We start from the raw sequence: 24,722 nt of genomic DNA on the forward strand, positions 1-24,722 counted from the left end.
CATTTAATTTTTTTTTCGTGAAGACAGCTGACCAAAATCAACATCATGACGTGGTGCACATATATCGTAATTTAATAAAATCATATATAGTAGATTTAATTAAATGTAAGGCCCCCTACATCAAGTTTACGTCGAAACCACTCACCACACATCTAAAACAATCTGAAGCCTCTGGACTACCTCAAGTTTGTATCCTTCTCAAGAGCGTTAGTCATCCCTAACCCAACTTGATCTTATACGTGTTTCACGAGATATACCGTAACAGGCCAAACAACTTCATTTCTTAATCCTTAATGGAATTATGACCAGTATCACAGATGAAAACCTGTTCCCAAATGATAATGTAAAGTTCCCTAAACGCAGATACGTTTATACGTGGTTTAGAACCACATTCGTTCAAAATAATAATCTCAAATGAAACAAAAAAAAAATTATCTGAACGTTACCAGTATCGTACAGAAATGAACCATGTTCCGTAAACGGCATTAGGATTATTTTTGTACGATATTGGTGACACACTTAAAATTTTGTTTACAAAATTGAAAACCGGTAAAGATTTGTTGGCCGTATTTGTAAAATGCTCCCGTAAAGCATTACAGTGTTTAGTTTCAAATTCTGTGTTCGTATGTAATTATGATTTTTGAGAGCTGATTGCTCTAATTAGAATAAAAGTGCATCGTCATTATGTTTCGCCTCTCTCTCTCTCTCTCTCTCTCTCTCTCTCCATCATTTCAGGAATTAATTTTGTATCTGGTGTCCCTCGCAGGTAACTCCCTTAAGTATCACCAAGGGGCTCCGTTCAGCACAAGGGACAGAGATAACGACTTCAACCCTCGAGGGCACTGTGCCAGGACCTTCCACGGTGCCTGGTGGTTTACCGCCTGCCACGAAGTAAGTCCAAATTATTACTATTGCGCTTTGTTGTTCCTGGGTTATGTTTGTTCGTTTAGCATTAGAGGGAGTGTGGCATAGCTGAGGCATAGGAAGTGGTTATTTAGCGGTTCTTTTAAGCTTTTGTGGTTTGTTCTTGCATTTTTATTTGTATGATCAGCTGCTTGGTATAGGATATTTTTTTTGTTTGTAACTTAGTGGGAAAGATTAAGCATTGATGTTTAGAGCAAAGGATTATAACTTTAATTTTAATATTAATGTGATGACTTTACTTGTGAAAATTAAGCTTGATTGTGCCTCCTTTGTCAAACGGAGGAAAAAAGAAAAAAGAAAGAAAAAAAAAGTTGGGGGGGGGTGTTGGATAAAGTATAAAGTCTACCGCCAAAAAAATCCTGAAGCAATGAGAGATGTAGTTCAGAATTATAAAAGCAAGCATTTTTAATGTATTGATTACCACATAATTATAAAAGTAAGCATTTTTAATGTATTGACTAGCATTTTTTTTATTATTTATTTTTTTTCTATCTTCCCGCAGTCCCACCTGAACGGACGATACCACCACGGACGCCATAAGAGTTACGGAGACGGCATCAACTGGATGGCGTTCAGAGGCCACAATTACTCCCTCAAGTTCTCGAGGATGATGATCAGGCGTACCAACATATAATCATCCCTCGGAAAGAAAGAAGAAAAAAAGCGCTTGTCAGCGGTGCCTATCAGATAGATTGGACCATGCATATCATTTTTTGAACTAAGATTGCCAACGAACAGAAACTGCATCAAGTGAACTACACCAAAGGATTTGGTATAGGCACCATACTTAAACATATCTGTTTAATTCTTTTAATATAGAAAAATTAAGTTTATTGTGCTAAGAGAGAATGCGGTAAAAGCTATTCTGCGTTCTCGACATAGTTAAAAGAAAGGCACAAACGCAAAGCGCAAGTTTAAATTCTTTCATATGGATAAGTTTTAATGATTTAAATAACGTTGTTAATGTAAGTAAAGGTTTTACGAAAATTCTATAATCAGGGAATAACTATTACCGGAAATATGGCCGTGTTGATTGACAGACGGGGCGAAATGGCATCTTCTAGAGTACAGACTGAATAGTTATATCTTCACCTAGACGTCATTTTGTAATTACTAAAAGATGACGCTGATCCCTCGTCAGAAACGAGCGGAAAAGTGTTGTACAGTAGGGACTTTTAGAGATCTTGCACTATAATAACTGTAAGTAACTGGATCATATCATTAACTGTTAGGTTAAACAAATTAAAACGTAAGGTGTAGTTCCCACATCCTAGCGCAGTATAATTACAAAACATCTCCCAACCGAGGATTGTGAAGGAGCTAACTTGGAGGTGTCAGATTTTGGATGGGCCATCGTATTCAAGTGGCAGCCTCATTCATAACTTACTGCTCTGAGTTTTTTCTTTCATGCCTAAGCCCTACTGTATTTCTCCATCTTGACTACTTGAACGAGGGAAGTATATTGGCAAAATAATTCAAGTTATACTTTCAAAAGTTCCCTTTGAGAAATTATTTATAGTTGCAGTTTCAAAATTCTACTATGGAAAAATGATTTTCCTAGTATCTGCTATTACCTGCAAGATCGTCTCATTTGACCCGAAGAACGAAAATGCAGAATAATTTACCTACACTTTTTTAACTCTTGGTAATTCCGTTCAATAGTATTTCGAATTTACCTCGTGAATCAAAAATTTAGTGTAATAATTCAATTCAAGTTAGGATTTCGTTCGCGTAACACAAGCTGCTTCAGGGCAAGATTAATACTTAAGAAAAAAAGAAAGGTTGTATTGCAGATCAAGCAACAAAAAAGATTGTATATCTATATGTAAATAGAACATAAATGCTTTCATTTTGACACTCGGACTTTTAAAGAGGAGAGGCGGGCCGTATAGTTCACGTCAAAAGATTGTCCTTCTCTAAAAACTTATCAGGAGTTTATATATAAAGCACTCCGACAGGGAAATGATTTATTCTGGACCTATTTCCCGCAATATTATGATCAGTAATGTTCGAGATAGTTATTCTACTGGCGTGCGCGAAACGCCCGCCGAGATTTTTAATAAACTTTTATAGAAATAGACTGCAAAAATGTTTAGGCACAAGATTTGATAAACGCTTGTATCACATTGTTAACACAAGAAGGGTGAACAGCAAATGTCACTCCACAAGAATTGAAAAGGATAATGCGAACTGTTTGTGATAAATTCATCTACTTAAGTCATTTTGTGCGGCCGGGTTTAAACAAAAATAAAACAATAAGAGCAATTCTGTAGGCGATGCATATCATAATACCTTATTTCAATCTTATAGAGGCGTTGGCTGTGCGCAGATATCTGTCATCACCCTGCTGCCGGTCGCGCAGAAGTTCATGAATCATTCACTTCCGAACAAGAAATACTAAAGACGATCCCGCCACACTTAAGTGAAGAGCTTCAACCACCTCCGCTCTGTAGGTAACGTCAATTCCACGCAATCGCAGAGAGGAAGGTGGTCGGTTAAGAAACAAAATCAATTTTTCACAATAAATGAAAACCTGTGTACGAGTGAATTCTGCCTGTAATCAGTTTCTACATTGTCTTGAGCACAACCTATCGACCTAATGGGTTAACTGAGTGAGATATTTTCCTTCTTCCTTGGCGTTACTTTCATATGCCTTTCGTGTATGTCTTTAGTCAGAAGTGCATGTGTATAGGTTTAACATGTATGTACTTCATGCACATAAATATTAGTTCATACGTGTGTGTTTATGTATATGTGCTGTATGTACGCGTATAAATGCGTATGTATACTCTTGCATATATATATATATATAGTGAAAAAGTACTTCTTCTAGAAAGTGATGTTTATCATTTGTATGTTGTGAATATTAAACCAGTTAATGTTCCCTACGTCTAGTACGCGTAAGAACAAGATTAGCTTCAAACGGCCGTCGGCAAATGGTATGAATGAAGAAGATGGAGATATTCAAGAATCATAAATAAGAAGGCATCGTGATAGTCTCGTGCCTGTATGAAAACTAACGTTAAGACTAACATGGGCGTATTGAAGCCAAGACTGGAAAAGGGGGCGGTGTGGGGTCATTTGAAAAACAAAAGTGGCGTCTTGCAGGCGAAGGACGTGGATAGTTTATAAACGTATTTTATTAATTTTTTTTTTATCCAAGAGGAAAAGGAAGCTGGGAAGGTCATCACTCGTGGCGGAGGGAAGGGAAAGGGGGGCGTGGGGGAGGGGAATCATTCGGTAAATGGAAACCTCGACACACTCAAGACAACTGTGAGGAAGAGTTTCATGTCCTTTTCCGCTTCAGTAAAGGACGATGATTGATGATGAGAATGGAATGTCACCGGAAGGGTGACCTAGACAAGAGGACTCGACCATAACCTGCTGCAGAGAGGCTTTCGAGACGACCGTTTGTGTGTGAGAGAGAGAGAGAAAAAAGCGATTGAATGAACGTGTATCTGCTTTGTAATTAAGCTTCTTTCAATGAGAACCCGAGCATATAGCAGGGACTGGACCCTCCAAGCACCGCATTGCACCAGAAGCCGAGCAGAGAAGGAACACTAGAAGTAACAAAACTATATAAACAAATAAATGCCTTGGTATAAAAAAAATAAAACTCCCTTTTACGATTTTGTAGCTTACGTGATGCGGAAAGCTTTTTAGGCCTACTGTAAAGTTAGACGAAGTGTTGGGGTGTGTCTCAAGTCTTCTCGTTTTCATTTACGATCGAATTGGTCTTATTTAATTCTCTACAATTATTAGAACATTTTCCTTTGTAAAGAAAATGATTCGAAATAATTTCCTTATTGTGAAAATTTATGATTCATTGAATAGTTATTAAAACTTCTTATTTCTAAAGGAAAAGGTTCCTAACGATTTTCCTCTCGTTTTAAGACTCGACGATCACGTATCACCACAGGAACCACATTTCATTGTTTTAAAGAAAATTGTATGCTATGATTTTCCCTCATTTTTTTAAATATTTTGTAATTTCTTATACAAATAGTATAAATATATTTCCTTTGACGATGGACTGGCTGCTGATTAATTTCGTGAGATCTCTAACAATAAATAAGCCTTCTTTCGTATATCATTTCGCTGTACGCGCAGTCTAACAAAAACAGTGAGGTGATATTGAAGAAGAATATAGCGGACTCTGCGTTTGAACGCCAAGACGAGACAGAACGTAATTATAAACACACTAATTTATATATATATATATATATATATATATATATATATATATATATATATATATATATATATATATATATTATATATATATATATAAATTTTGGCCAGACTCTTGACGTTCCTGTTTGGAATAAAAATGATAAAGCGACTTATCGACCTCCCCGGTTTGGGACGACATATTATTCTATGGGCTTCGAATTACTAGTTTCTAACCTTAATCTGATTAATCCTTTGTTTTTCTTAACTGTTAAATAGTCCTTTTTTTTGCTGCGTCAATTATTATGGTAGCATTAGGTAGAAAGAGGAACAGATAAATAAAACTGTAGATAGATAGATAGATATTTCATACAAAATCTGGAGCGGAATTAGGAAAAATAACATTTACAGATTAAAAACGCACAGAAAGATTGACTGGAAGAGACACACACAAGTTTTTGATGATGGTTCACTAAAACAACTGGCCAAAAATAATAGTGATTTACAATACTATATATATAGTGTACAATATGATATTTTCTTAAAATTAATGTCTAAGTGTGATTCAAGCATTATACCGAAAACAAAAGCACGTGCTTCACTTCACAGCTTAGCCAAGTTGCTCCAGCCAACAAAACAACAGCTGTTACTGAAGTGGCTCGCTGGGTGGCCGATGGTATTCCCTTTGCACGGACCACAGTTTGGTCGGCAAAGTCCTTAAACGAGGATGTGGTTCCATTCAAAGGATTTTGGTCAACACCGGCTGCTGCTGCTGCTGCGAACGCATGTGTCGTCCACAAATAGTGTGCTACTCGAGTTTCGGTATCCCGGTATCAAAACATCAAATCACACGGGCGTTCTAAAACTAAAACAAAAAAATATACGTTGCATTCACGCTTTAATACCGATCGAATTTCTTATTCCTGATAACGTTGGACTTAATTTGGCATTGTCTGGACCCACCCAAATAATTTTTTCCCGTTTTACCAATTTTCTAAATCTGCTTTCACCGTCATTTTTTAAGCAAATGCGCCTGGTCATGAAACTAGCACAGACGGCCAGTGTCTACAACGTACAGCGGTATCTGGTCGAAACGATCAACCCGCCATCGGCGCTGACCAGTGCGGGCTCTTAGATTTGAGTAGTGGATGGCCTCATTATGTTAATCTCGTTCATTCTCTCTTTCAAGAACTTGCATCCTCGCTTTTACAGCGCCTTTGCAGTACCAGGAGAGTAACGGGATCAGGGGCGGCGTGCTATAAAGGAGGACATTGTTGACAAATATGTCACTGGGTGAAGAAACATCGCGCTGGTGTTCCTGAATTGCATACGCTTTCGCTACGCCAGGAGATAATTTCCAAATCCATCTCGAGTTTCAATTTGGATACACTTTTTAGACTTGTCGTTATTTTGATCATCTTAACATCGCTTTCCCAAGTCATGAGACTTTGTTGGTAAAAAAAAGGAAAAGAAAAAATTACTTAGAATTTTTTCTCTTCATCGCACTAAGTAGACAAAATTCGAAGAAAGGGTGGGTCCTATTGAAAGCCAGTTCATTGGGATGGTTGAATTTCAACATTTCGAACATTGTGTGAAAATCTTTCTCAGCTTCGACGTGAACTTTGTACTTATTGCTAGAACCGTAAATGTCAGAAAAACGTCGAATATTGTAATATGGTAGTACTGTTAAACTTATTCATGCCTGGTTATTGAAATTACTGGTAAACATGAATGAATGAGAATCTTTAGTAATGTGTTTCGGTCAACACCAGGAAACTGCCATGTTGTAAAAAGACACGTTTAAGTTGATGAATAAATGATTTTGTAATACGAATAACCCTATTTCTTCGTTCTCAAGGGAAAAGGGGAGTAGTTAGACACTAGATTAACTAGTTATTACCCAATCTTCATTTGTCGAATCTTTCACTTTGATCTAATGAGTCTATTAACACTGAGGGCTTTTACGAGACCTACAAATAAAATCCACTCTGGCAACCGCGTATTTTCTTATTTAAGCTTTAAGTTCTAGGTTTTAAGTCTCTACTCCGATAGTTCATTGACGATACGTTAGGTATTTCAGATTATATCGTTTAGATTTATTTCACTTTTGTTAGTTTTGTCATCATAGATTGCATGGTGAAGGACGCGAACTGCAATGAATTGATTTTTTTTTCAGCTGTAAACCATGCCATCATATAGTAAATATTCCGACAGAAATTGTCAACGTAAATTTCATGTATTGCATTTTGTTCCATATGATTAAAACCCTTTATATTTATAGATACATTGATTATATATAAGCTCTATATATATATATATATATATATATATATATATATATATATATATATATATATATATATATATAGTTTGTATTTAGGTGGATATGTGAACAAAGTATATAATCCATTATCGGAATCATAGAACCGAGAGCAAATAATAGCTACTTCTTGGAAAGAGAAGTAAGATTCTTGTGCCGCACTTCACCACAATCAATGATGACAAATGACACAAAAATAATAAAATTAATGCTTTCATGTGATATTATTTTTAAGCTCGGGACGACCTTTAAGTATTTCTTTACTGTAAGGCTAAAAAAGGAATAAATAAATGTTAGAGGTAAATGAAGCTTGTTTCTTTGTCCTTTTACAGATTTCTAGCGTTTAAACATATCTCAAAATATATCCTCGGGACTTTTTTCACCTTTGGCATGCCAAGCATTACGTGATTCTTAAATTGGAGAAGAAAATTTGCGTAGGAGAGAGGGACCTGGAATATAAACGCAAGTATAAATATGAGGCCATTTGCGTGAGCAATACAGAAGTAATTAATAAAGAATATAATCGAGAAACCTCACGCGGTGCAGGAATTACTTAAGGTTCTTTGTAGAGTCCCTCCGCCCCCTACCTGCTACCCCTTTCAAGTGTACTTCCGTTCATAGTCTTTTTCATCATACTTTCCACTCTCCTAACAATTGTTTCATTATTTTCAGCGGAGAATGACCACATAACTTAGGTCGTAGCACTGGCCTTTGGCCTAATCTTATATTCCAGTTCCAATATAATCGAGAAAGCGGGAAGTGTATTGCCTAGACAGAATGTTACGATAATAATCTGAATAAATTTCTGTGACAATGAGCAGAGGCATGATAAACCTAATACAGATTGAAGTGAAGGATTTGAATGGACTGAATTGACAATTTTTTCCGTTAAGATCGACATTCTCATGGAATTGGCTCGTAAATAGAAGCACGAACTGGAACCGATTCCAACATAAACAACAACAATCACTATATTATTTATCTTCGGCAACGATCAATTCTGCTCGAACCAGGTATAATATTAGACAAATTACACCAAACAGGTAGTCGTAAACGTGGTTCTACTAAACTCTTCGGGAAACATACGCCTCGTTTAATAATAAACTCTAGAAACACAGTTCGTTTAATTTTTTAAATGTTAATTGACAATCCACCCGCTGCATTACGGTATATAAAAAGCAGCAGCATAAATAACGCTGCGCACCAAAGTGCTACTATTGTTGACACAAATACCAAACTAAAACCTAAAGAATAAAGAAACGTCAACACTGTCTGCTCATAGGTTATAAAAGCAACTCAACGAAATTCCCAAATATGTAGTCCCTCGGGTGGAGAAATTAATATTTTGGAAAAAAAAAGCCACTTTAGCACACAACGATACTAACAGGATGAAGAAAGAGAAAATCAACGATGTGCTGTATCGTTTTTCCGGCTTCCAAACAATATACCCTTCGTTTACAGACTGAAATAGAAAATACACAGGGAATTGAAGCAGTCTCGCTGGAACAACCCATGAACAACTAATAATTACTTTTCTGTATTGCAGCAGCTTTTGTACCAAAGGAAATGTTTCAGACAGTCAAGAGAATCATTATGAAAAACAAATATGACAAGGTATTTGGACAAGAGAGAAATGGACACGTTTTGATCTCAAAATTCACAACCATTCCTCTGAAAAGCTTCTGCCTTCTGTCGGTATGTTTGACCCTTTTTTAAAAAAGTCAAGGACCTGTGTTTTGATCCAAACTTCTGTTCTTGAGCATGTCCGGCCTGCAGAATGCTATATTTCTCCTTGAAAAAATAAATAAATAAGAGGATAATTGTATAACTCTTTAACGATGCTTGTTTCCATTATCGAAGGGAGACTGACTGATTAAATTAGTGGCGTAATGAAGAACTATTACAATAATGATCGTGACGGTAGCACGCAAATATGTGTGCACTTTTTCCTAGTATATATTCCTGTCGTCCCATTGTTAGTTTCTCAGTCCTCACCAATACCCTAGTACTCTCTCTCTCTCTCTCTCTATCTATCTGTTTCATGCATCAATTCTCAAGCCATCCAGAACCGTATACGACAGTCTCTTCACAAGCAACAGAGTGCATTTATGCTCGAGCAGAGCTAAACATGAGTGTGAAAGTGATAAACAGCTTTGCATAAACTGACACCATCGTTGGTTCCCCTAATTAAAGACACGCATTCAAAATCAGGGCTGTAACAAGTCGAGCCCCAGGATGACGATAAGAACTACTTCATCAGTAGCAACAACAAATAAACTTATTTTTCTGTAAACAAGAGCATTTGCTTTTTCATTTACATATTCTTCATCCCCAAAGCAGATTTCCCGAGTTCACTTGTGAAACTGCATAGTACATGAACGTCTCTTTATAGGAGATGCGATATCGGATTTACATCAGCAAAAAACCTCGTTTCCTCTTTAGAAAACAGAAAAGCAACTTTCAACTCTTTTTCGCGAACGAAGCCTCACACCTCACAAGCCTTCTTCAGATGCTCATGGGAAGTCGATGACGAGCACAATATCAGCCCAGTAATTCTGCATGAAATGTATGATGTCTCTTGCCAACCCTGACAGAAATGAAAGCAGAAGCAGCGGCGTAATGACAAGCACATGGGAGGAGGAGGTCCTATCACGCCCGAGGCAATTGGGTGCAACAGTAGCCCTCGCAGCATCTGGCAGGGCAGAGACTCTTGGCCAGAGCAGCTCTCCGTCGTCTCTCTCTCCGACTGTCAAAGACAGCGCCGCCTGGCCGAATGGAACACGATATCCAAACTGTTGCTCGTCTCGCCCAAGAAGACAAACGCTAAGCGAAGGGATTTCGGAGGATTAACGGAGATTAACGAGATGTTAGTTGCTCTTGGGAGGTAGGGGGGTTGGAGGGGGGTGAGAGATTCATATAACGAGATTCAGGCTGCTTGGTATTCCGAGACAACCGCAGGGGCGCGTCAAAGTAAACACCAAACAAACATTGGTGCAGTGAGGGAAACAAATTCATTTGCTAAAAAAAACCATCTAGGGGATGTCTGCTGTCCATTTCTGTTCAAAGCTAAGTAAGTCAAGATGACCGGAAATAAATAAATCAAACAAATAAAATGAATGATTACTATACTTGCTGCTAAATGCTAAAACAAAACAAAAAAAATCTTTTAGCTAAAAAAATTGAAAACGTAAAAAAATACAGTTTCCATGCACTATTTTTTTCCCAGTGGAAAAATGTCTGGGCATCTCGTAACACGAAGCCATTTGACGGCTACTAATCTTCATTGTAACTTATGCAGATTGTATCGCTGAACGAATTAAATTGCATTACAGTTTAAAACGTCCTCATTTTAACAATTTACACGATGTAACCCAAAGGGTTAAATTTGGGATTATCACCAACGAGAAAACACACACACACACACACACACACACACACACACACATATATATATATATATATATATATATATATATATATATATATATATATATATATATATATATATATCGCTTTCAAAATGTCTGTTACACTAAAACGGCAGACGATTACATATGAAAAGGAGCGATTGAAAATAATACTGAAATTAACATATACGCAAATAAAGAGGTCCAACAACCTCTGGCTAAAGGCATGGCTCTTTGAGCCAATCTGCCTCTGCCTTTCTTTCTTGAACTTCAAGAGCATCGCTCTAAGAAACGAGTACCACGCACTACCTCGAAAGGGAACGGAAGTTCTCAGTGGAGACGAAGCTGGTAAAAGATGGGTAGAATAGAAGATCTTCTGGCTGTGGTTCAAAGCACGGCTGCCATTACATTACTGCGTACAACGAAACTGCAACACCGATCTATTTCCTATGAAAAACCTTCAGATTTTGTCCTTACATCTACACAGGAGAGCAATATTTCTAGTAAACCTATAATCTCTGCAGGTATACGTAGCCTACTAACAATATCGTGTCTAACCGATAGCATTAGTTCACCCATACTGTCTATAATGAAGGGCATATAAAAGGAAGCAGAGAAAGCACGTCTCAGCAATAGGGATGGCATGCACCATCCAGATCCAATAGGACTGACGTACTCCTCATTATGTATACACTAATGATCAGGCAAGAGGTGAGGAAGTACGATCCGTTACACAAGTAAAAATATACAGATAGGTTGCTATCATTTATATATATATATATATATTATATAATTTATATATATATGTATATAATATATATTATATATATATAATTATAATATACTAGATATAACATATAATTATCTATATATTATTAGAATATATTAATACTAGATATAAATACCACATATTATTATATGTATATATATATATAATAATATTATAATATATAAAAGTCAAATCATATTTCCGTGATTCATATACATATATCGAGCTACAATGTCCTTTAATATCTAATTCGCCCTACCTCGGAATTAATATATTTTCATATATGCTTAACCGAAGGAGAATTTTTTCTTGATAATAGACTTGCCTGGACCGGGGCACGAACCCACGGAGACTTTCAAATCCAGGAACGTCAGTGAAGCTTCTACCTACTACACCACCTCTTGCGGTGGTGTAGTAGGTAAAAGCTTCACTGACGTTCCTGGATTTGAAAGGCTCCGTGGGTTCGCGCCCCGGTCCAGGCAAGTCTATTATCGAGAAAAAATTCCCCTTCGGTTAAGCATATATGAAAATATATTAATTCCGACGTAGAGCGAATTAGATATTAAAGGACATTGTAGCTCGATATATATATATAATATATATATATATATATATATATATATATATATATATATATATATATATATGTATATATATTATATGCAACTGCCGCAAAATTCAGCATTGGAGTCGAAACCCGAACAAGCACTTGATAAACAAAATTATTATTATTATTATTATTATTATTATTATTATTATTATTATTCAGAAAACAAACCCTATTCATATGAAACCAGCCTACGGGGGCCACTGACATCCATAACCTGTTAACAGTATTCTAGTCGAGGAAAGACCAGTGACCTAAGACAAGTTGCATTGATTTTATCACCGTTATAAGTACGCGAGGCCTTTCGTACAATATAAGTAACTTAGGTAGGTGCGGCATTCGCTTATTCATCGCGTTACTCACATCAACTTCCACTATGTCATAACAGTAAACGCAACGACGAATAAGCAAGCATCCGAGCGACATTCGCTTCAGTAATCAGCAAAGAACATTAATTGAAGAATACATCATTCGGATGATATTTCTTGCGCAACTCAATATATCATCGCATACTTCTTATCAAAGGGGAAAAGGAAGAAAAGTGGATTGACGTGCTAACAATTTGTTCTAGCCTTCAGACAATGCGATGGATGCACCACTGGCTACTTTCTCTCTCTCTCTCTCTGAGGAGTATGGGTAATATTACACCCAAAGCTACTTTACAATTTTTAATACATACGTACACTCCTCGTAAACAAGCAACCGTCACTCGTACCAGTATGGCCAAAATTAGACACGAACGGTGAATGGAACAACAGAGTAACAAACAAGCATATGTGTACAGTTGTATTAAGGAGAGAACAAAGAAATACACTGCTGAATACATGAATAAACAATGAATGAATCGAGGAGGAAGGAGAAACGAATACATCAAACGGGCAACCAAACTCACGCGAATAAAGAACGACAAAGAAAGAAGAAACCCAACATCTGATTAAGGTTTTATCTTCGACGAATCCATCAGGAAACGACCGAAGAAAATATTCAAACTCGCGGATCAAGTACACAAACATCGATGTGAGTAAACAAACAAGTTCCCTCGGCTTCGCCCAGCATTGTTTACATAATAAACTTCCCTTCCTTACGATCTCCTCCTCCCCCGCCACCCGCCCACCACCAGGTCCACCTGAGAGCACTTTCTGATGCGTATTCCCAGAGTGACATAGGTCATATGCGAAGTGTGGCTGTCACTCTTCTCTGAAGGAGATGTGGGTTGGTTGTCAAGGTTCGAGGTTCCGTCTTGACGGGGCTCTTTGCCACCTATGATCACAAGCGATGTTTCCTGATGTCCAGGTGCACTGACACCCAATAGTATATTAATGAGTGGCAGATGAATGATTATTTTCCTTCCTAAAAGGTGCATTCAATGTAAAAAGCAAGACCCGCTGTTAATAATGCTCTGTTTAATATAAAAAAAATATCTGAACACAATGTCATTTATATTTTAATGTCCGGTAGATATCGCACGCAATCGTTCAAATGGGTATATGTATGACTATGGCAGCAAAAGTGTGTACGATTTGAACCGTCATTTTAATTGTAACCGATAAATTTATCTACCTTGTCCGAGAAGATGCTTGTGTTCTCAGTGATCTGATCGAGTCATGCCAATTTAAGGATCGAGTATGGCCAATTCCTGATTTCCAACATACAGGCCATATCACTTCCAACTGCATATATTTTACTACTCTACCACTGCTGTTCTCAATCACGCAGTTTCTGTATGTCTAGGATATCCTGAGAATGAACTACTTTCTGTAGATATTACTCACATCTGGGCTTTTTATTAGGAACCTGCCAGCAGTGACTGTAGAGATCAAACCCATCATGCTTATTGGGATATTCAAGAATTATCCTTCATAGCTTTGTGTCCCACCTAAGTGACCTATGCCCATGCCGCGCATTCAGCAATATCTCAAGGAGTACTATACTCTTAAGACATCATGATGAACCACCAGTGATTGTTTCTGATGAACCAACATGGGTCCACGACACAGCTCTTAGTTTATGGTATATCTATGGAAGAAGTGACGCATTGTTTCTGGCAAATATACCATTGAGTCCCATGTAATCACAGAAGACCTATTGTACTAATCTTCTCTATATATTCAGGTACTTTTATTTGCTTCGCTTCATATATATATATATATATATATATATATATATATATATATATATATATATATATCTATATATATATATATATATATAATTGTGTATGTGTGTAGCCAGAGACAGACATACATATATACATACATACATAGAAAGGGTGTTGCGTTTCACATAACAGAAAACCTTGTTAATATCATATGAAAGCGTCCCTCTCATCTCATTGGTACCCGGCAACATTTAATATTGTGAGAGCAATTTGAAAAGGCAGAAGTTCATGAAATAGAAATAGCTTCCATTTATGGCCTATTTTCAGTGTAAAACTGAAACAGCTGCAATAATTAATTTCATATTCAGTTACTGGCCCTATTGTCCATATATGCTCTGAAAAATTCAATAACTCAATTATGTCTTTTGTGCCTTGTTGGAATATTAGGGGCAGCAAAAATTCATAAATACGGAGGGAAAAGCCTGTGGGAGGATTGTGAAAGTAGGGCTCTAGTTTGCATTTGTTTTAGTAAGAGCGTTTTATCACCTCGAGCTTCAATGCAAGGGGACAGTGATTGTCTTGATGTTGAAAATGTTAATTAAAACCTAAGTAAGAATCGTCCGAGTAATATTAACAAACAATATCACACACACATATAATATATATATATATATATACTTATATATATATATATATATATATATATATTTATATATAATATATATACACGTATAATGTGAGTGTGTGTGTGTGTGCACGCGCGCGAGCGTTTAAAAGATATGTGGAAAGTAAGAATAAAGAGAGCCTGGTGATAATTGTATAATTCATAGACGGCTTAAGATAAGGGAAAATGTTTTAGTGTGGTTAATGGGTTTCGACGCACTAATGGTGAGCCTTCATAAACAATTCATGTGATTATATATTTTGATAAACCGAGAAAAAACCAAAGAAAGTATTATCCCCGCTAAGAGAAAAGAAGTTTAAGCCAATAATGACTTTATTCAAATAATAATAATTAATGACCTGACAGTTACAAACTGCGTTGAACTTATTTTGATAGCGCTGGGAGGTCTTAGTGCCACTGTTTTTTGTTTCGCTCTTTTGTTTGTTTGCGGTTTCTTTGATGGTGGTGTTTATCTGGAGTGGGACCGACTCCTCTTGCAGAGACAGTTAGAGATGTAAAAGTGTTTTCCTCTGTTGGCTTAGAAAACTCTCTCTCTCTCTCTCTCTCTCTCTCTCTCTCTCTCTCTGGCAAGATGGAACACATTTACAGGTATTTTACAGGGTCTCTCCAGGTAGTAATCTCTTACTATTATCGTTAAATATATATATATATATATATATATATATATATATATATATATATATATATATAAATATTTAAATACATAAACATACATATATATATACATGTAAGAGATGGCGAGCTGGAGCCATTCTACATTATCTTAACATTAAAATCTCTCTCTCTCTCTCTCTCTCTCTCTCTCTCTCTCTCTCTCATGCCATTCGGAACCGAAACACCAACTACATAAGAATACTGCAAAATGAAAAAAAATAAAAATAAAAAATAAAACTGCATGCTTTTAAATTTCAGGTCAAGGTCGTATCTGAGCACCTTGTCAGATGCTTTTGAACTGACTGAGTCAAGTGAATGCAATTGCCTTCAGGCTAAGAACCACTATTCATAAACTCAAAATGATGACCCAGTTGCTCACGGGACACTGACAATGACTAGTCAAGTAGCGAGATACTCAATTAAATCTGATGCGCAAATACACGCGACGTATTGTAAGCAATTGTGGTGGCATCTCTGCAAATGTTAATATATCATGGAACATTTTTTTCCCCCTGAAAGAATGCTAACTTTCTCTAAACTACACAAATAAACGCCTCTCCTATAACCACTGCAGCTGCTTCGTCCTACCTTTATCTTCTCTCCTTCTGACTAATTGTTGAAGAAGTTGCCCCTTGGAGTAGAGTCTTTTTCACTGGGGGAAAAAAAAAAAAAAAAAAAAGGCGCCCCTGTGAGACACAGTAAACTCATTTTCTCCTAAATAACAACCGTTTCACCTGATCATCAAGTAGCACAATCTACACTGTACAGAACCATTAGCTCATTTATTAAGTTAAATTTCTCACGTTTTAATTCCATATCTGTGAAAAGGCAAGCTTATAGGAAAAGGAAAAAAGTATTCCATTATTATTATGAAAGGACTAAACCGCATTCCCAAAGCCCTTACACGTGTTTTGCTTTGGGCCAACACCTGTATAGATACGTGAACGAAAATTATAAGAATGAATTAATCCAATGAATCGACGAATCTCCCACTGAACAACTCCAGACGATATTTATGCAGATTAATATTACTCGTTTCAAATTCTGTTTTCCTCTGTCCCCACCCAACCCCCCCTCCCCCCGTGCTATATATCTTTGTCAAAGAGGAGAGACGACACACCGAACCAAACTGTATAAATAAATACGAAAATGAATAAATTTCGTCAACATAAACACTTAGCGCCCTAATGTGGATATTGCGTGTGGCCGTGCAGTGCATACATGGGTAGCAAAACGCACCCCTCACCACACACCACCCCCACCCCCACCCCCACCAAAAAGGCCCCAAAAGGCATTAAAAAAAAAATAAATAAATAAAAAAAACTCCCAATAACATGGCGTCCATGTCGATCCTACAGAGCTCTCATAAGACTCGAAACCATCTTTTGATCAAGATAAATGAAGGCTGGGTGGTGTTTTGAAATCTACCCCTTAATGAACTTAGATTGCACCCTTCCATCAATCTGCCCAACAGATTGCAACCAGAGATAACATTAACTTACTTAAGTAACCCACCCAAGGAGATTTTTGTCATGGTGCGTCCTATCCCCTCCCCACTTCCCACAACCCCAATCACCTCCCAAGACACGAAAAAGTCATTGTCGCAATATATTTATTTTATTTTTATTTTTTTATTTTTTTTTTTTTGTTCAAGAGGAGTGAGAGATTATGATGTCACGTAAGAGCTTGGCATCCACGATATCTTACGTTTTATCTTCGTCTCGGAAAAAAAAAAATAATTCGAATTATTCAGTTGGCAAGACAATTTTTTATTAATTTTTTTTTATTGTATCAGTAACGGAGTATATATCTAAATGGCATGAGTGTGGGCGTTGGGGGAAAATAAACAGTGGAATTAAGAGACAAAACACAACTGATGACACCATGACCCAGAAGAGAGCGAATGTGTGGAGAGCGATAATAATTATAATAATACGTACTCTTGAATTCGCTAACGTGATACCATTTAACCCTTCGCGTTGCCAAAAGGTTCGAGTCACTCTCTCCCTGATCATTAGGCAAGTTTTAAGCAAAACTTCTTGTCAAATTCTCCCGAGAATCAAGAGCCCTGAGGATGTATCAAGACAAAATGACTGTCTCTAACAGTCTGTAATTTTGTGATGTTATAATTCTTTAACTTCGACATTAGATCTTACCATAACTGAATTCTCAGAATTTTCGTGTAATTGTCATCGTAACGAATTTTAGTCCTCATAACGTTCAGACTAATTAGTTCAAATGTGGTCTCCGTCCTTACCATGATGTCGGTCAACGAGGGGTTGAGTTTTTTTTTTTTTTAACCTGCAAATTGGCACTCTATGCAGACGTTTTCCCAGACTTTGCCAAATGCTGGCAAAAACTGAAGTGGAGCGTTTGCCATCGTTTTATTTCATTTAATGGTAATTCCTAACCCCGTCGAAATTCGGAAGGCAAAATGCGTAACACACCCAATTCCTATTTTACTGATATACTTAACTTTTTTAACTAAATCTATTTAGGGAGACTTTTGCAACGTTACCAGATAACAGGACAATTTCCTGATTTCTAGAGCCCGATGGAAGATATACATCAGGTGTTATTTACCATTAAATAAACTTGTAAAGAGCACTGAAAATTAAAGGTTTAACAGCATTCAATCAGCTTGAACGGAGTATTAATTTTTAAAGTTACCGGGAATTAAATTTTTGGTTAATATCATTTCACTGGTGCCAGGAAACCATCCATGTATTTTAAGGACTACCTGAGATGTACTTATTCCTTCAACCGTCTTCTATTGTTCGAGTTACTAGTAACCACCATATCTTAGAACGCGTGTGTATGTGTATGTGTATACATATACACGCATACATACATACACACAATATATATATATATATATATATATATATATATATATATATATATATATATATATATATTATATATCAAGACGTTTTACAGGGTAAAATTTAAAACTCCACGTGTCATATTCTTACAGTAAATTACGACCAATAATACAAAAGTCTCAATACTAGGAAAAGACAGATTAAACGCGTGTATGCTTCTAATAAGGAGATATACACTGTAATATGCATATTCACTTGATCATTCGGCTGTTGCATATTTTGTTGAAGATATTAAAATAATAATTGTGAACAAATGGATCACGTATGATACAAAATTCGAATTTGGACTTGCAACCTAATTTCTATAATATCAAATAATTTCATTGTATCACTTTAATAAACGTCGACGTACATATAAAGGGCACATATACCCCCTTTTTGAAATTTATTGTGTTCTAACTAAACGCTCATTACTCCAATCTATCGCCAAGTATAAATAGTGATTGCAGGCGCAAATTGATTGACGTAATTCTATTAATGAATTCGCGTTCCGAATACCTTTGAAATGCTTGCATTAATCTTTACATTCACTGATCACTATAATCGAATGGAGGGAATCCTTCCCTATAAATATCGCTCGCTAATTAAATTAGGTAATTACCGATTGCATTTATTGATTTCCGAACGGCGTCGTAAACCTTCTATTAAATTACGAACGAAAGCCATAGATTCCTGATCATATTTACCGATTGGCGATTATGTGCACCAATCATCGAATACACTGTAGTGCTTTATTTTATCAGTTTCAAATCGCCCATGTAGCATTTCAGCCTGTGACAAAGACTAATGCTCACAAATTGCGTGTTATTTTTTTTTATTTATTTATTTTTTTTGCTCGGTGGTGTTCATTAATAGTTTAACGATAAATATCTACGCCTTGATTTATCGCATATATTCTCTCTAGGCTGCCGCCTATCAATTACTTTTATGAGGTTTTTATTGCCCTGGTCAGAGCCCTGATCGAAGATCGGTTTTAATTAACCCTCCCTCGGAATTACAATGCGGGGTTGAACAAACGACGTAGCCTCTGGCAGACACAGATTCTCCCTAAAAGGTGATAGCTTCAAACAAATTAACAGTTACTGACAAAATATATATAATATATACTATGTAAATATATATTATGATAAATATATATATATATATATATATATATATATATATATATATATATATATATATATATATATACACACATTACACACAAATCTACCCAAGCGTGTGCACTCATGCATGTTTACACGCGTACCTACATATGTGCACATGCTGATACAAGCCCACACGGACACACACATCCATCCACGCAGGGATAAACTATTGCTATTTCAATTCGCAAACATCTATTAGGCATCGAACGCTCCGGGGAGTCGGCCCGTCCAAGCGCCGAGGTAATTGACAGATTACATCGCCATACTAAAAGGCTTCGGGAACCCGAGGCTGTGTCGCCTGACGCCTCTTTGCTATTCCAGCCAAGTCAGCGGGAGATAATGGCCGCTAAAGGACTCGCTCTCTCTCTCTATCTCTAGGGCTTGAAACCGACTCCTCTCTGGGTGAATGATGGCTTTGATCTAACTTGTACACTACTACTACTACTACTACTACTACTACTACTACTACTACACGTGTCTGCGCATCCGTCCTTTGTGAATAGATAATTAACGTATGAGGGACAAAATATAAGTTGGGTATTTTAAGGAAAAGTGTCTTAAACGCGTTAGGGAGTTTCATTCTGGGTGATAATCACCATTTTATTATCTGGGTTATAAATGTACTGAATGTTATTAGATACTTTTCATACTAAGTTTCACAATCAATGCCATATGTATCTATTTATAAAGGCAAAAGCTACGTTCCAAATTTTCGTGATTTATAAAGGCATTTATAATAATAATAATAATAATAATAATAATAATAATAATAATAATAATAATAATAATAAATATGTAACATCACTGATGCTGCAAGAAAAGAGAGAAGTGAAATACAGTGATAAGACTGGCAACTATCCATGAATAAATGTGGATTCCATTACAAGCCTCGAGACTTACAAAGGAAAGCATAAGAGCTGTAGAATCTTCCATTCTGTAATGTAAAATGTTGTTATTTTTCCTTCTGCTTTAGTTATAAAACTTTTATCCATTTTTTTTTCAAGTTCGCTGATTATTCATTTAGTTGTACGTATTCCTAGCTATATTTATTTAATAGATACAGATATCAGTGAGTAGTAAAATGCGAGACATGTATATGCAAAATTAAACTTAAAAAAAAAACTTGAAGACGTAGAATAAACTAAGAAAGGTCCTTGTTCCAATTCCCCAGTTTTTCGCTCGCCTTTCTACCGTGGATTTAAGGATATAAGATAAAACATATTAATAAGATCATTTTAAAACATCAACGCACAAAAACATAAATAGACAGTAGGCACATATCACCATTTTTCGCGAGAACAAACTCACTCAAACGCCGTCAATGTCTTAACTCACGACAGAACAAACATCATCAGTAGCCCCAACTTTAAAAAGAGAGAGAGAGAGAGAGAATGTATATTTCTCGAATGCCCAAGTTGACAATTCACATTGTACAGCATCAAAGAGGGCATGTCGACGTGGCCCCCATGCCCCCGGGGTCGACAGGATTGATGACTGCGCCCTTGCCATGGACGTCGGAGGTGCCAGAGAGGGTGATCAGACGAGGGTACCAATTAGTCGCAGGCGCCAGCCTCCCTTCCCACGACGACTGCTAAATCATCCATCCGCTCTCGCTCTGGACAAACTTTTCATCTTCTTCTTCTGTCAACGACGGCCGAGTAAAAGGTGGACTTTGGACTTGCAGATGAAAAATCACTTCTGCGATGTGTGTGTTGGTTTGTGTGTGTGTTTGTGTGTTTGTGCGAGTTTGTTGGCGTTAGAGATGTCGCCCCGAAAAAGCTTGAGCCATTTGGTTTGTTTTGCTTTCAAAGATTTCACTTTCAGTTTTTCTTTTTTTTCTGAGCACTCTTCACAGCTCAACCGGTAGGTTCGATGGGAATCTCTCTCTCTCTCTCTCTCTCTCTCTCTCTCTCTCTCTCTCTCTCTCTCTCTCTCTCCAGACTGAATGGTTACAAAATCTAATTTCGCCCTGCAAACGCACGCGCACATAAACACTATATATAAACATATATATACGTATGTGTGTGTGTGCGCGCGCGCACGAGACTACCTATGTAACTTCGGCTATTTATCCAATTATATAAAAAAAAAGTGACCGCAAAGATATGCACAGACCCATCCTAAAACAGTAGACAAGAGAGGGACTTCGCCTGGACTAAAAACAACAGTGGCGCCGTAGACTAAGTGTTGATATGATGGTCGGGAGTGTCTCCACAAACACTGCAGTATCTAGCTTTTGAGAAAGCCCTATGTAGATAGTCAATGTCGGAGAGGGCTGGTTTTTTTTTTTTTTTTTTTTTTTTTTTTTTTTTTTTAATGATTGAGAAAGCCCTATGTAGATAGTCAATGTCGAGAAAGGCCTCTTTTTTTAAATTTTTTTATTTATTTATTTATTTATTTATTTTTTTTTTTATGAATATGCTATACTATAAAGCGACGTTTTCATTGAGAGGTTGTTCCTTGATTTTATTTGTTTGTTTGTATGGTGTTTTAACGCTGCATGGAACCACCAGTGGTCATTCAGCAACGGGACCAACGGCTTTACGTGGCTTCCGGACCAAGTCGAGTGAACTTCTACCACCAGAAATACACATCTCACACACCTCAATGGAATGCCCGAGAATCGAACTCGCGGCCACCGAGGTGGCAGGCCAAGACCATACCAATCACGCCACTGAAGCGCTATTGTTGTTCCTTGATCAATTTTCTAATGTTGAGGGGGTCAGGTGATATTAATTATAATAGTAATAATAGCATTAGTATTAATCATTCATGTTCTATATTCGCTGTTACCGATATCTGTAAGTAATGATATGCGATGGCTCATAGATCTAAATATATAAACAGCGAACTTGAAGAATGGATACACAATTGTGATTCTTACTAGCTAAATAATAATAATAATAATAATAATAATAATAATAATAATAATAATAATAATAATAGTAGTAGCCATGATTCCCATGACAAAAGTACTACAGAAGATGGATGTCGGGTACCAACTCAAGAAAAGAGGCAACAGAATCAACCATCTGATGTTCATGGACGACATCAAGCTGTATGGTAAGAGCATCAAGGAAATAGATACCCTAATCCAGACTGTAAGGATTGTATCTGAGGACATCTGGATGGAGTTTGGAATAGAAAAATGCGCCTTAGTCAACATACAAAAAGGCAAAGTAACGAGAACTGAAGGGATAAAGCTACCAGATGGGAACAACATCAAACACATAGATGAGACAGGATACAAATACCTGGGAATAATGGAAGGAGGAGATATAAAACACCAAGAGATGAAGGACACGATCAGGAAAGAATATATGCAGAGACTCAAGGCGATACTCAAGTCAAAACTCAACGCCGGAAATATGATAAAAGCCATAAACACATGGGCAGTGCCAGTAATCAGATACAGCACAGGAATAGTGGAATGGACGAAGGCAGAACTCCGCAGCATAGATCAGAAAACCAGGAAACATATGACAATACACAAAGCACTACACCCAAGAGCAAATACGGACAGACTATACATAACACGAAAGGAAGGAGGGAGAGGACTACTAAGTATAGAGGACTGCGTCAACATCGAAAACAGAGCACTGGGGCAATATCTGAAAACCAGTGAAGACGAGTGGCTAAAGAGTGCATGGGAAGAAGGACTAATAAAAGCAGACGAAGACCCAGAAATATACAGAGACAGGAGAAAGACAGAAAGAACAGAGGACTGGCACAACAAACCAATGCATGGACAATACATGAGACAGACTAAAGAACTAGCCAGCGATGACAATTGGCAATGGCTACAGAGGGGAGAGCTAAAGAAGGAAACTGAAGGAATGATAACAGCGGCACAAGATCAGGCCCTAAGAACCAGATATGTTCAAAGTACGATAGACGGAAATAACATCTCTCCCCATATGTAGGAAGTGCAATACGAAAAGTGAAACCATAAACCACATAGCAAGTGAATGCCCGGCACTTGCACAGAACCAGTACAAAAAGAGGCATGATTCAGTAGCAAAAGCCCTCCACTGGAGCCTGTGCAAGAAACATCAGCTACCTTGCAGTAATAAGTGTACGAGCACCAACCTGAAGGAGTGATAGAAAACGATCAGGCAAAGATCCTCTGGGACTATGGTATCAGAACGGATAGGGTGATACGTGCAAACAGACCAGACGTGACGTTGATTGACAAGGTCAAGAAGAAAGTATCACTCATTGATGTCGCAATACCATGGGACACCAGAGTTGAAGAGAAAGAGAGGGAAAATTGGATAAGTATCAAGATCTGAAAATAGAAATAAGAAGGATATGGGATATGCCAGTGGAAATCGTACCCATAATCATAGGAGCACTAGGCACGATCCCAAAATCCCTGAAAAGGAATCTAGAAAAAACTAGAGGCTGAAGTAGCTCCAGGACTCATGCAGAAGAGTGTGATCCTAGAAACGGCACACATAGTAAGAAGAGTGATGGACTCCTAAGGAGGCAGGATGCAACCCGGAACCCCACACTATAAATACCACCCAGTCGAATTGGAGGACTGTGATAGAGCAAAAAAAAAAAAAAAATAAAAAAATAAAAAAATAAAAAAAAATAATAATGAACACAAAAGTGATTCTTACTAAAGCTAAATAATAATAAATATAGTAAATAATAATAATAATAGGTGCCCTATTTGACTGATGGCTGTTATGACTTAGGTTACAGTTTTAATACTAATGGCGTGACATATCTGGGACTAAATCGTATTTAGTACATCTTCCCAAATACGTAATTTTGAAATACGCATATCATTAAAAAAATTTTAAAAACTAAAACGTACCGCCGATATGAACTTGGGATTAAGCTATATCTCGAATTAATGCAACGAGTACTTCAGTAAGACAATAAAGGGTGTATCCCGAGTTTTGAAGGTACCATTCTGATAGTGTTGGAATATTAGAATATTAATAAGTTAGTTGCTGCTTCGCTGGTGTACTTATTCACTGCTGTAGTATATGTTTGATCTGATAACCGATACTTTGGTCTTTACTTCATTCGTGGCTGTTTAAA

At 37.0% G+C, this 24,722-nt stretch overlaps 1 protein-coding gene and 1 long non-coding RNA gene across 3 annotated transcripts in view; one reads left to right on the forward strand and one right to left on the reverse strand.

Moving 5' to 3' along the window:
- LOC135214951 (fibrinogen C domain-containing protein 1-A-like) overlaps window positions 1-1,816 on the forward strand; it is a 504,902-nt gene extending 503,086 nt beyond the window's left edge. Inside the window, exons 12-13 of the mRNA XM_064249444.1 lie at window positions 767-891; window positions 1,427-1,816. Of these exons, the coding sequence (XP_064105514.1) occupies window positions 767-891; window positions 1,427-1,558 (257 nt within the window). The 3' untranslated portion in view covers window positions 1,559-1,816. The remainder of the gene's footprint in view (window positions 1-766; window positions 892-1,426) is intronic.
- Window positions 1-24,722, reverse strand: part of LOC135214952 (uncharacterized) — a 171,059-nt gene that overhangs the window by 9,982 nt on the left and 136,355 nt on the right. The gene's annotated exons all lie outside the window — the stretch shown is intronic.

This window comes from Macrobrachium nipponense, chromosome 46, assembly GCF_015104395.2.
Source record: "Macrobrachium nipponense isolate FS-2020 chromosome 46, ASM1510439v2, whole genome shotgun sequence".
Taxonomy (NCBI): domain Eukaryota; kingdom Metazoa; phylum Arthropoda; class Malacostraca; order Decapoda; family Palaemonidae; genus Macrobrachium; species Macrobrachium nipponense.